At 35.0% G+C, this 13,839-nt stretch overlaps 1 protein-coding gene across 12 annotated transcripts in view; it reads right to left on the bottom strand.

Annotated features, from left to right (window-relative positions):
• LOC106878470 (polyamine-transporting ATPase 13A3) overlaps positions 1-13,839 on the bottom strand; it is an 84,432-nt gene that overhangs the window by 3,586 nt on the left and 67,007 nt on the right. For all 12 annotated transcript variants that reach the window (XM_089364428.1, XM_089364430.1, XM_089364432.1 and 9 more), the window contains 10 exons: positions 11,599-11,706; positions 10,657-10,736; positions 9,123-9,165; positions 8,393-8,502; positions 7,912-8,008; positions 5,355-5,427; positions 4,352-4,502; positions 3,003-3,151; positions 1,598-1,686; positions 711-794 (listed from right to left, as the gene is read on the bottom strand). In XM_089364428.1, the coding sequence (XP_089220554.1) occupies positions 711-794; positions 1,598-1,686; positions 3,003-3,151; positions 4,352-4,502; positions 5,355-5,427; positions 7,912-8,008; positions 8,393-8,502; positions 9,123-9,165; positions 10,657-10,736; positions 11,599-11,706 (984 nt within the window). The remainder of the gene's footprint in view (positions 1-710; positions 795-1,597; positions 1,687-3,002; positions 3,152-4,351; positions 4,503-5,354; positions 5,428-7,911; positions 8,009-8,392; positions 8,503-9,122; positions 9,166-10,656; positions 10,737-11,598; positions 11,707-13,839) is intronic.

The following is a 13,839-nucleotide window of genomic DNA, read 5'->3' as shown; positions in this document are numbered from 1 at the left end:
TAAAAGCACCCATGCAGGTGTCATGTAAAATCCATCCAGTACACTCTGTATAGTGGTTGGCATTAGGAAGGGCATCCAGCCTTAGAAACCAAGCCAAGACAGAAAACTGGAGCCTGATGCTAGCCAGCTCCTGTCAAACCGTCCAGCCAATGCCAGAAAGGAAAATGGACGTTAAATGATGATGCTGCTGGGAATGATTTATTTGCTACAAGGTCAGCAAATAGGACCACATTACAAGAATGAATTACAAAACATGGCAATGTTGCATGACAAAAAAATAGCCCATAAATATATGTCTACAACTTGTATGTGAGTATCTTTATACGTATGTGTGTATGCATGCAAATGAGCATATGTTAATAGAGGGGTGAGCAAAAGGCGGTATACAGAAAATGAAAAGCTTGTGGTCCAAGCATTCACTTTAAGTCCCAGAAATCAAAAAAAGGGGGCTTCCAATGTACTAGGCATCTCCCACAGATCCCTTTAGTCAACTTGTGTATCTCTTAGGTTTAAAATAGAGAAATGAAAAGAATATTCCACTCATATTAAGCAACTGTATACCTGCTTTTGCCCAGCTCAATTTTTGAGAGTGTGTGAATGTGCTTATGTATAAGTGTGAGTGTGTGTGTGTGTGTGTGTGTGTGAATGCATGTTTGTGTGATTACACAGCTACAAGTACCAGTTCACCAAAAATAGCCACCACCACTTACCTCAATAAATAAACAACTAACAGCATTGCATACTATTATCACCAACAGGATCATTTTGAAATGAGTATTTTCAAAGGGGACCATCTGCAGAGAGACGAAGAGACACCGGTTGAATGGGACAAGAGAATATTAGTTCATGTGATAAAGCATAGCAAATACATTCTAGACATTATTGACTACACATACTCAAAGTACATGCTTTGTGTATTTGCCAGTAGGACTTCACTTGGCCTGGTAGAGATGACTTCCTCAAGGCGTCAAATGTTAAAACACCTGAAAATCACGGGAAGGTGAGATAACTCACCCCAGATCCCATTCAGGAGTGATGAACATCTATGTTTTGTTATTATTATGGCTTATTAACATCATGTACCCGAATCAAATTGGAGGTGAATAGACCACCAGCCCATGGCTTATATGCATATAATGTGAAAATTATGTGCTAATATCCACAGGCAATGCATACATAAGAATAAATTCTATTTCATATTTCAATTTATCATATTTTAGATATCAAGTTTATTAATACTGTATTGTGCAAGATACCAGTAAAGTAGTCTGGCAGCTGTAGGAATTTGAAGTTCATGTTTATAAATTAGTGCAGAATGATTATAAGACATTCAGGACCAGAAAATCAAAGAGAATATCAAATATTATCAACCCTGAAAGGATGAAAGGCAAAGTCGACCTTGATGGAAGGAATTTGAACTCAGAATGTAAGGACAGATGAAATACTGCTAAGCATTTTACCCAGTATGCTAACGATTCAGCCAGGTCTCTGCCCTTAATAATAATAAACTTTCTACTATAGGCACAAGGCTTGAAATTTGGAGGGGGTTAGTCAACTTAATAATAATAATAATAAAATAAAGACAGTAATATCATACCTGGAAAAATTGAGTCAGAAATGAAAATGGATGAAGCAGAAGTAGTAGTGTGAAACCAACTAATAGTACAGTAACGAATGTAAATGGTACTGTAAATAGAAAGAATATATATCAATGTAGTAATAGTGTCAATGGGAACAGGTGTAGCAAATATCACTGTAGTAGTAGCAGCAGCAGCAGCACTAGTAGTAGTTGTTAGACAGAATAAAATAACACTATGCAGTAGAATGTTGTTAATATTTACACCTCATTTATATAGTGAACAGTAAATTTGCTGACATTAAGAAATAGGTTTTGCAAAATATACATAAGCTGATGGACTCATGGACATATATTTCACGTGATTGACCGGGTTTTCAGATGTTATACATCGCTGATCATAATACGCTTTGCATCGTTTTAGCTTTCGTATGATGTCACATCACTGGATAGGTGAGCACGCCAACGCTCCTCCAGATCAGAAGGCTCATCCACCACAGGGTTACTCATTTACAGCTGAGCAGACTAGTACGGATTCAACAGGTCGTCACAACCTGTCAGTATTTATTTTGAGTTACTTTCCTGCAAGACATGCCACATACCTCATCTCACTCCTACATTCCATTTTTAGTGGGGATTTTATGGCTGGAAGCTCTTCTTAACAATGCTGGGAACTTTTTATCATAGTACCAGCACTGGAGAGGATGCTTTGCCCACAGCAAGACTAAAGGGTTCTCTCAGCCCTACATTGTCCATTTTCATTCTATTTAAGGCATGATTTCTATGACTAGACACCCTTCCTAACATTAACCCTTTTACTGAGTGTATAGGAGATATTTTATCAAGGGAACATCCCTAGAGAAATTGTCATGATCTCAGAAAAAATACAAGGGTCTTCTCAATCCCAGGTTATCTCCACTCATTCACCAACCACTTTACAGAGTGTACTGGGTACATTTTCTCATGGCACCAGCACTACTGAGTTTGTGTTGTCCCCAGCAATATAAAATAGTACTCTCATTCTTACACAGTCTATGTTCATTCATACTGTCACAAGAGTGATGATGACAATGTATGTTGATAACAATAATATCGCAAGAGTGATGATAACAAAGTATGCTGATAACAGCTGCATTGTGGAAGGAGTGATTGCAATAAGATTTCGTCATTGATAACACCAGCATTGTGAACATATTTGTATTATTTCAAATATATATATACATAACCCTTTCACCATCATCTATTCCATATCAAAGCTCATTTTTATAACATTAAATATGTATTACTGTTTATCTACCTATCTTTATTTTTTTATATCAAAATGTCTTAGTGTTGTGCATGTGTGAGAAATAGGCACAGAGAGATACACACACAAACACACATAGTTTATTTTACATGTAATTTAAAGAAAAAAAAAGCTGCTTACCATTTGTATAAAATAGTTTACGGTGAGGTGGTCCTTTCGAGAAAGCAAAAGCTACAAAAATGTACTGGAACGAGGATACTAAAAACATAAGAGTGGTTTCGGAACACTTGACAACATCATCACTGGTGATCTTCTTTACAGGCTTATACCTACAACAGAGAGGGTGAAAAACAGAAAAGATGGTTTTTACAAAGTTTATACTGCCACTACTACTACACCGCCACTACCATCATCACCCTCATCATCACCATCATCATCATCATCATCATCATTTAACATGTGTTTTGCATGATGAAGGCATGTGTTGGATGGTTTGATAGGGGCTGGAAAGTTAGAAAACTGTGCCAAGCTCTACTGACTTTGGCCTGATTTCTATGGCTGGAAGCCCTTCCTAAGGCCAACCACTTAAAAGGTGCCAGTTGCTTTTTACATGGCACCAGCAGCAGTCATCATCATCATCATCGTTGTCGTCATTGTTGTTTAACATCTACTTTCTATGCTGGCATGGGATGGATAGCTTGACTGAGAACTGACCAAGCTCCAATCTGATTTGGCAAGGTTTCAACAGCTGGATGCCCTTCCTAACACCAACCACTCTAAGAGTGTAGTGGGTGCTTTTTATATGCCATGCTCAAATGGTGTTTTTTATGTACCACCAGTATAGGTGCCAGTCAGGTGGCACTGGCATCAGACACGCTCGAATGGTGCTTTTTACATGCCACTGGCACAGATACCAGCCAGGCAGTACTGGCATCAGCCAAGACAAGATCCTTCAACTGAGGTGGGAAGCAGTATTGAGGAAAGTGACCCAGCGCCAGATGAGAGGTTAGAGTGTGAGCAGACGGACAGAAATAAACGTCTTGCAATAAAGGAGACATGATTATCTCAGTAGGAGAGATATAGGAAGAAAATGGTGAAGATATATGATGGACAGGGGAATACATTCAAGTAACAGAACCACATGGTTCTGGGTTCAGTCCCACTGTGTTGCACCTTGGGCAAGTGTCTTCTACTACAGCCTCGAGCCAACCAAAGCCTTGTGAGTGGCTTTCCCTCTTCTCATAAACATAGAGAAATATGCTCTATACTTAGAGAAAAAGGGGGAAGAGGGGGAGAACAGGAGAAACATTAAGTATCTGATGTCGTATCAGCAACACCACATTGATGGTGTCAAAATGTCTCTTACTCAAATGGAGGAAATAGAGCTATGACCTTTGTTAAAACATGCCCCACTATAGCTGCAGCAATAAGATTTGAACTTGTTAAAATGGAAGTAACAACAGCTACTAGAAATGGATAATACATTAACAACAGACCTTAGATAAAACAGAAACGAGAGTTTTACTTACCAGCTTTGATTTCGTAGGTAGAGAAATGCAGAAGTTTGGAAACATATAACAACAAGTATCTGTGAGAGTATAGAAAATATATTGGTGAGTTTGATGAGACTTCCTGCTGGTTTCTTCACAGCTAACTTGTTATTGGACTGTGTATAACCCACTGAAAATATACATAAATATATACATATACATGTGTGTGCATGAACAATAAACTAGAAATGCATTGAGGAGACGAATCAGATGTAAGGTGCAACAAAGACGATTGTATTATTGTGGGCATATGATATATATGGAATAGAACAGCAGTACAAAAAAAGCACTGATCACTTAATGTAGATGGAATTTTTGGAAGAAGGAAGACATCCAGGAAGACATGGGACAAACTAACAAAGGCTGAACCTCAGATTGCCAGTACATTTTTGTTTACGGTGAGGTGGTCTTGAAAGTACCACCTCACCGTAAACAATTTTATGGCATGAGTCCCTTTACATGGCACCAGTACGAATGCTTTTTATACGGAGTCTCGCAGGAGGGAATGGTCTTAACACTTCTGCTGTGGAGGACAGGTCTTCTTGAGTGTTACAGATTGTTTCTTTTTTTTTTCATTTCACAGTAAAGCTACATAAGTGAGTTAAAGGACTGAAAGTTTCATGCATTGCACTTAAACTGTTATACGTATTGTTAATTTTTCTCTTTATATGGATAAAAAAAATTTTTTTCCCACTAGTTCTATCAAAATAGCTATGTCTAACTCTAAAGTAGAATCATGTCTGAAATAACATTTTCCAGAATTTAATATTAACCGAAGAGAAAGAATAAATATAAAAATAAAACAGCATGATAGCCATTCTAATGTACATAGAGGTTATGCTTAGGCACTAACAACAGTGTGTGTGTGTGTGTGTGTGTGTGTGCGTGTGTGTGTCTAAGTATATGAGTGTGAATAAGTGTATGTGTAATATACAAATGGTATTATATACATATATATTTATATATAATTGGTCTAACTTACTGAGAACAGCAACAGAGGTTGTGATGATTAAATCAATGTAAAGGAACTGGAAATCTGCAAGATTGGTTGCATACTGAAAGATAAAAATGTAGGTAGACAGTTAGATTACATGTAGTCTATAGATTAACATGTAGCGCATATATATATATATATATATATATATATATACACACACACAGATACACGTATAGGAAAGCCATCTTTTTTCTGTCAAGAGCTTATATGCCCCGTTATTAGACTATTTTCCTTAGTCATTGCACAGTGATCGCCAATAAGCTTTAAGCTTATATAAAAATACCTTTATAGTTATTTACAGGATTATAAAATACGGCTCCATATAACAAAACCATTCACACCGAAAGCATATATATATATATATATATATATATATATATATATATATATATATATATATATATATATATATATATATATATATATATATATATATATATAGGAATAAAGTATGCAATTATAACATGCGTTTTCTCCATTCCTTAAATTTTTAAATATACTCAAATACCCAAAATTTCAAGGAGTTCCTGCCTTAAAACAGGAACTAAACCACAGTTATTTTGTGTTCTTTGCTACATTGGTTTCTATTAAGAATTTTTATTCATTAAGATAGAAGAAATACACATAATTATATATATATATATATATATATATATATATATATATATATAATAAGGTAAAGTTGTGGAATACCGTACGAGTGGAAATATATATGAAAGAAGGTTTGAAAATGCACTTATTTTTTAAAAATATTTATTTACTTAACCGGTTTCACTTTTTTAGAAAAAGATTATCAAAAGTCTTTGAGAATAATAAAAAATGTTAAAAAACAGTTCGAGTATTAAAATGCATATATACATTCTTTGATGATAAAATATATTTAAAGTATAAAGCTTTGTATGAACTTTGTATTGTTACATACTGATTATCACACATTCTCTGATATTAAAATGAAAATGTTAAAAACAGTGTATGAAAATACACATATGGAAAAATACATATACATATTCTTATACATATTCTTTGACAATCGAATAAAGTTGAGGAGGAACTGACCTGGCTTTTTTCTCTTGTGTATATTGAGGGAATGTTTTACTGTCTTAAGAGACAGTATGACTGGCTAGCTGAGGTGGGAGGGAAGAAGAGTTAAAAAGGATTTTTTAATTTTATTTTTGGTTGGTCTGTGACAGTCTGTCATGGTTCACTGGTTTTTGGGACTGGTTTTGTGCACATCTCTATGTGTGTGTGTATATATGTGTGTTTGTGTCCGTGTGTGTGTGTGCCGTTTTTTTTTTGGTCCCAGAGTTTATTGTGGAATGTGTATATGAGTGTGTGTTTGAGTGTTTTTTGTGTCGGTGGGGATGTTAAGTGTGTGTACGTGAGAGTGTGCGTATATCTCTTTGTCTGAGTATGTATGTGTTGTTTTGATCGTCCTTGTAGTGTGTGTGTGTGTGTGTGTGAGAGCAACCGTATGTATGTGTGAGGGTGTGTACGTATGTGTGCGTATGTGTGTGTATGTATGTGTGCATCTGTGTGTGTGCACTCCCACGCACACACACAGATGCACACATACATACACACACATACGGTTGCTCTCACACACACACACACCACAAGGACAATCAAAACAACACATACATACTCAGACAAAGAGATATACGCACACTCTCACGTACACACACCTAACATCCCCACCGACACAAAAACACTCAAACACACACTCATATACACATTCCACAATAAACTCTGGGACCAATAAAAACGGCACACACACACACACACACACGGACACAAACACATATATACACACACACACATAGAGATGTGCACAAAACCAGTCCCAAAAACCAGTGAACCATGACAGACTGTCACAGACCAACCAAAAATAAAATTAAAAAATCCTTTTTAACTCTTCTTCCCTCCCACCCCAGCTAGCCAGTCATACTGTATCTTAAGACAGTAAAACATTCCCTCAATATACACAAGAGAAAAAAGCCAGGTCAGTTCCTCCTCAACTTTATTCGATTGTCAAAGAATATGTATAAGAATATGTATATGTATTTTTCCATATGTGTATTTTCATACACTGTTTTTAACATTTTCATTTTAATATCAGAGAATGTGTGATAATCAGTATGTAACAATACAAAGTTCATACAAAGCTTTATACTTTAAATATATTTTATCATCAAAGAATGTATATATGCATTTTAATACTCGAACTGTTTTTTAACATTTTTTATTATTCTCAAAGACTTTTGATAATCTTTTTCTAAAAAAGTGAAACCGGTTAAGTAAATAAATATTTTTAAAAAATAAGTGCATTTTCAAACCTTCTTTCATATATATATATATATATATATATATACTAGCAGAGATACCCGGCATTGCTCAGGATTAAAATGGCATAGTTTGTATATAATATATTACAGTTATGTTGAAACAGGTAGGTAGGAAGGTAAGCAGAAAAATGGAAAGCAAGGAAGAGAGATTTAGATGTAGAAATAGAAACGGAAGAAGGTAAGTTGTAGTAGATACTCACAGTATAAAGAATGAGCACTGATACAAACTGGATGATGCTGTAGAGGGCCATGTATTTGAAACAACCAAAAGAGGTGACTAAAGCAGCTCGACCTTCCCTGGAATGACATAGATGTTATGGTGATCATAATGGCTTCAAATTTTGGTACAAGGCCAGTAGTTTTTGAGGGGAGGGGGAGAAGTTGATTACATCAATCTGATCGCTTCTTTTTAAGTTCAAATTCTACCAGTCAACAGCCTTTCATTCTTTCAGAGTCAATGAAATAAGCACCAGTCAAGCACTGCAGTTCATGTAATCAACTAGCTCCTCAAAATTTCAGGCCTTGTGTCTATAGTATAAAGAATTATTATTATTATTATCATTCTTCACTAAATGCCTTTTCACAGAAACAGTGTCCAAGACACAACAACTAATATTCAGCCCCATCATAATAACAACACCAAAAGTCTTCAAAATAATAATGAACAACAAAGTAACTTACTTTATCACAGTTACAACACATTCAATGTTTTGGTTTTTGGAAGTGAAAGGAGCAGCAACTGAAGCTTCAGTCTCTGACAGAGAGATACCAGCATGGGCAGCCTTTAATGCCTGCAAATACACAAAAACAGATGGATTACAATGGCTTCTAACAGAGGTAGAAGGCAACAAGAACAGCTATGACAACAACAACACTTCAGTCACTGAGACTCTATTATCAGTCCTATCAATAATGACGATAGTAAAGGTAGACAAACATTTAGAACACTGATTGAACCAGTCCTTCTCAAGAGATTAGAGACCTGGACCTTATCGGCTTTCTTAGAAAACAACTAGATGAGCATCATTATCATCGTCTTCATCATTATCATCAAACAAGGCTGTTCATTTCCAGTCTTCTATAAAAAAACATGTCTGACCACAGAGAAATATTACTTTGATTGGAAACAGGTGAGGGTTGGCAACAAGGTGGGCATCTGACTGCAGAAAATCTGTCTCAACCATCTAGCTTTTACAAGCAGTGAAAAGTGGATGTTAAATGATGATGTTGGTACCATTCCTGAGATTTTTCAGACATGACCACTGGAGTGAGGGTGAGATAGTGTTGAATGCTAATTCTCGTTTGACTAGACTGAATTAATTGATATTAGTAAAAATGGTTGATTAACATTTTATTCCATCTTTCTATTGGATTCCTGTAAAAAATAAAATGTAGAATGTTCAAGACTTACCTCACAATCATTAGCACCATCACCACAGAAACCAGTTCCATACCTATAGGAGGAATATCAACGAAAATATTTAAATGAGCACCATCATGTAGCTTATTACTGCTATTAATAATAGTAATGTTATGGGCATTAACAGAAGTATTAGTCTAATAATAATAATTATTATTATTTATTATTATTATCCTTTCTATTACAAGCATAAGAGGTGAAATTTTGGAGAAGGGAGTGAGTGAATTACATTGACCCCAGTGCTTAACTGGTACTTACTGTATCAACTCCAAAAGGATGAAAGGAAAAGTCAACCTTGATGGCATTTGAACTCAGAATGTACAGCTGGAAAAATGCTGTTTAGTAGTTTGTCCAAAAAGCTACCTATTCTGAAAGCTTGGTGCCTTTCAAATTTTGGCATAAAACCAGGAGTTTTATGAGGAGGGGACAGTCAATTACATTGGTCCTAGTACACAATTGGTATTCTATTTTATCAACTACAAAAGGATGGAAAGCAAAGTTGACCTCAGTGGGATTTGAACTCAGAACATGAAGTGCCTGAAGAAATGCTGTTAAGCATTTTGTCCGGCATGCTAACAATTCTGCCAACTCGCTGGCTTAAAATGATAATTTCTAAAATAGGCACAAGGCCAGAAATTGGGGAAAGCAGGAAAACAGTTGAGCAAATTAAGCCCAGTACTTGACAGGGGCTTTATTTTATCGATTCTCAAAGGCTGAAGGGAAAAGCTGACCTCAGTAAAATTTGAACTTAGAACACAAATGTGATGACACCTGACAGGTGTCGCTAAATAAACAACTGAGAAAAATGGTGTCACAGTCAAAATGGTGAAGCAATAAATCCCCAAATCAAGTTTCATATCTTAACAGAAATACATTATGTATTTCTATGATATTCGAAGGGTTTTGTCATGTGCCAGCACAAATGGTCATAACTAAATATGACCAGATTTTTAAATTGTCAACTTTGAGGTGCTTAGATATCTAACTTATGACATGTCTTACAAGTAGGATCAAAGCAATTACTATAGTATAATACAATTATGATAAATCTTTAAAATTTGAATCAGAAATTATGAGAAAACGATGCACATATTACAGAATTATGATCATACCATTTGATGTTAATTATGTATCTTATAAACAGAAACAAAGTAATTCAATCCTTTTTTGTTACTATACATTTTTTTTTTAAATTTACAATTTAATTTTTAAAATAATGAAGTATTTAATAAAATAACTATTGTCATTATTAGCCATTTCGTTACCATATTTCTGTCAAAATACACTGCTATTGTATCAATTACTTTTGAAAATAATGAAGAATTTACTACTAAAACAATTGTCATTATTAAACTGGTGTTTGAAACATAAATTAACATGAAATTTTGACAGAAGGTTTTAACTTAAATCGCATTAAAACAAGAAGTGGTGTCGGTGGGATTGGTATCAAAAGAGTTAAAGAAAGTAAGAGAAGGGTTTGAGAAACATTCAAGACCATTTTCAAAGGAATTTAACAGAAACTCACTCCAGTTCTTGAAATTTCTCCACTAATTGAGCCTTTTGATCTGGAGACATTCTGGCAAATATTGTTCCTCTTTCGCAGACCTTTAGAAAGAAATTCAAATTGGAATTGGTCACAGTATAGGTACACCAATTGTACACACACATAATCAACTAAATGTCTCCTACTATAGCCCCAAACCAACCAAAGCCTTGTGAGTGAATTTAGTACACAGAAATTGGAAGAAACTGTCATATATGTATGTGTGTTTGTTCACATTTGTGCTCACTTCTACAAAATATGCAACCTATCAGCAGTGATGTTGTCATTTCTACTATGGAAAAGAATGGACAACTGTACTCAATACTTTATTCACAAACCTTCATTTACCAACCAACCAACCACAACTACTGGTTCACAGGTACCCAATCATCAAACTTCACTCACCAACATAACACAACCATTGAATCACAGACACAATATCCTCTTTCAATTGTCTCTCTCTCTCTCTCTCTCTCTCTGTCCTGTGTGAGGAGACAGTGTTGCTGTGATCTAGTAGCTGTAGCGAGTTGGTGAGAAAGTTTGTGCGTCTGTGAAGTAGTGAGCATAGCAGATTGGCAAGTGAAGATTTGAGTAAAGACACTATGTCTATGAGCCAAACATTACAGCATCTTTGCGAGTGAAGGCATCAGGCAGTGGCTTCACTCACAAAGCGGTGGACTGGTGAGTAATGGTTTGAATGATAAGTTTGTAGGTCTGCGATTCAGTGGCTGTGATATGTTTATAATTGAAGATTTATCAATCAGTCAGATGTTCATTTATGATAAGACAAGAAGAGATGACCTCTCAGACAGATGCCAGGAACTCAGTACTCAATATATGTATCAACAGAACCACTGAAATATCATGAGCCACGTAGTCAGGCAAGGGTGCCAAGTTCAAAATTGATAAATATGATTATTTTACCTGGTTTAGTAACTGGGGGAAGTATGTCTTCAGCACAGAAAAGGCTTTACCAGACACGGCAAAGTGATACCTTCTACTGTCAGATTCACATCGAATGGAATGGTAACCCTGCAATATAAACAACAAATGTAATGAGGATTCAGAAGAAAGAGGAGAAATGAAAAGCAAGCAATAATAGTTAACTTTGCAGCATTGAGAGATGACAGTGACCTTAAAGTTTTGGCTCACCAGCCTTCATCAGATTGTCCAACAAAGCCAGCAGGTTGAGACTTTGAACAAGTACTTAACCCTTGTGTTACCATATTTCTGATGAAACCCACTGTCTTCATTTCAATTAACTTTGAAAATAATGAAGAATTCAATGAAACATCTGCCATTATTAAGCCAGCATTTGGAATAGAATTTAAAATGAAATTTTGATGGAAAGTGTTAATTTAGATCATTTTAAGGAAAGAAGTTTTTATCATAGTAGCAGAAGAAACCTTGGGTGGTTTGGTGTCAAAAGAGTTAAGTAAGATATGATATGATGTGATATGACAGTGATAAAACATGAAATGATTTTACATCAGTGTGCTATGGACACAGTGATATAAATGCTGTCAGTAAACTGTTGACTTGCTGCTATAAAATATTTCATTCCGAACCTAACTAGAACACAATCAAAATTATATGGTTAAGATTATATCTTGAATTAGTAAAGCAACCGCAATCAAGTTAAAAACATTAAAAAAGAAGACCAAGTTCAATCCCAGCTATTGCTGACAATTTGAAAATATCATATAAATATCAATGTGTACTAACATCTCTACATTTATTTATCACATGAAAGTGAAATAAAGTCTACTTTATGATGAAGCTATCCAGGAGTTTTTAGAGCAACAAACTATACTTCACTCCAAAGTGTCCTTGAGTTATATAGCCATGACTAGATTTGAACCCAGCACAGTAGGTGAATAATGTAATATCCATTACACAATGCCATTGTTACATATCCTTACAACAGTAAGTTAATTCTATGTAGTACTTATTTACTGCCAGGTAAACTATCAACACATGGAACCTATTTATGACCAGGTGGACAGCACTTTCTCATGGTACCTGTTTACAGCTAGTTTCTCAGGGTAGCTTTTCACAGTTAAGTAGACTCTCATGGTACCTATTTGCAGTTAAGTGGATTACATCTTTTCATGATATTGAAGTTAGTTACAGCAAGGTGAAGTGTGCACTGTAGTGATATCTATTTACAGCTAGATGGACAGTGTGTCCCTATGGTCCCCTACAGTATGCAGAGTGAGATTGAACCTGCTTTGCTAGTTTTAAATGGTTAACTTCTGAACATGGTCTACTGTTTATCTAATGTAAGGCAGACATGTTCTGAAGCTGAACAAAGTTATAATGTCAGTTAGTAAATAAAAGAAAAAGAAATATTAAAGTTTTTTATATATATATATATATATATATATATATATATATATATATATATATATATATATATATATATATATATATATATATATATAATACATACACATGTATGGTATGTATGGTAGATTAGTAGCACTATAATTATCATCATTATCAAATCTAAACATCTACTAAGCCAGACATCTCAGATTATGACACTAGTTGTCTCTAAAAAGCAATTAGTATTTTCCACCAGAAAGGCAAATCAAATTATATAAAAGTAAAAATTCAAAATACTCTGCAATTAAAACAATATTAATAATGATAATCCTTTCTACTATAGGTACAAGGACTGAAATTTTGGGAGGGAGGGGGAGGGGGCTAATCAATTACATCAATCCCAGTGCTCAACCCCCAACAAGATGAAAGGATAACGTTGACCTCAACAGTATTTGAACTCAGGACATAAAAAGCTAAAAGAAATGCCACGAAGCATTTTGTCCAGTGTGGGAAAAATTCTACCAGTTTGTCAACATAATAATAATAATCCTTTCTACTATAGACACAAGGCCTGAAATTCTGGTGGGATGGGTCTAGTTGATTACATTGACCCCAGTGTTTTGTTTTTTTGTGTTGTATGGCATGATACATTGCTGATGAATCAAGGAACTTTAAAGGTTCAAAAATAGCCACAAGGAATTCATACAAAACTATGGAAAAAAAATAACTTGATTAAAAAGTTTCTGAAAGAAAGAAAGCAAGGCAGTTATTTTCAATACATGTAGAAAATATTAGAAAAAAACATTTTCATATACACACACACATGCACACACACAC

The sequence above is a fragment of the Octopus bimaculoides genome, chromosome 16, assembly GCF_046866305.1.
Source record: "Octopus bimaculoides isolate indiv1 chromosome 16, ASM4686630v1, whole genome shotgun sequence".
Classification (NCBI taxonomy): Eukaryota; Metazoa; Mollusca; class Cephalopoda; order Octopoda; family Octopodidae; genus Octopus; species Octopus bimaculoides.
Note: the sequence above shows the minus strand (reverse complement) of the source record. Positions and strands in the feature narration are given on the sequence as shown.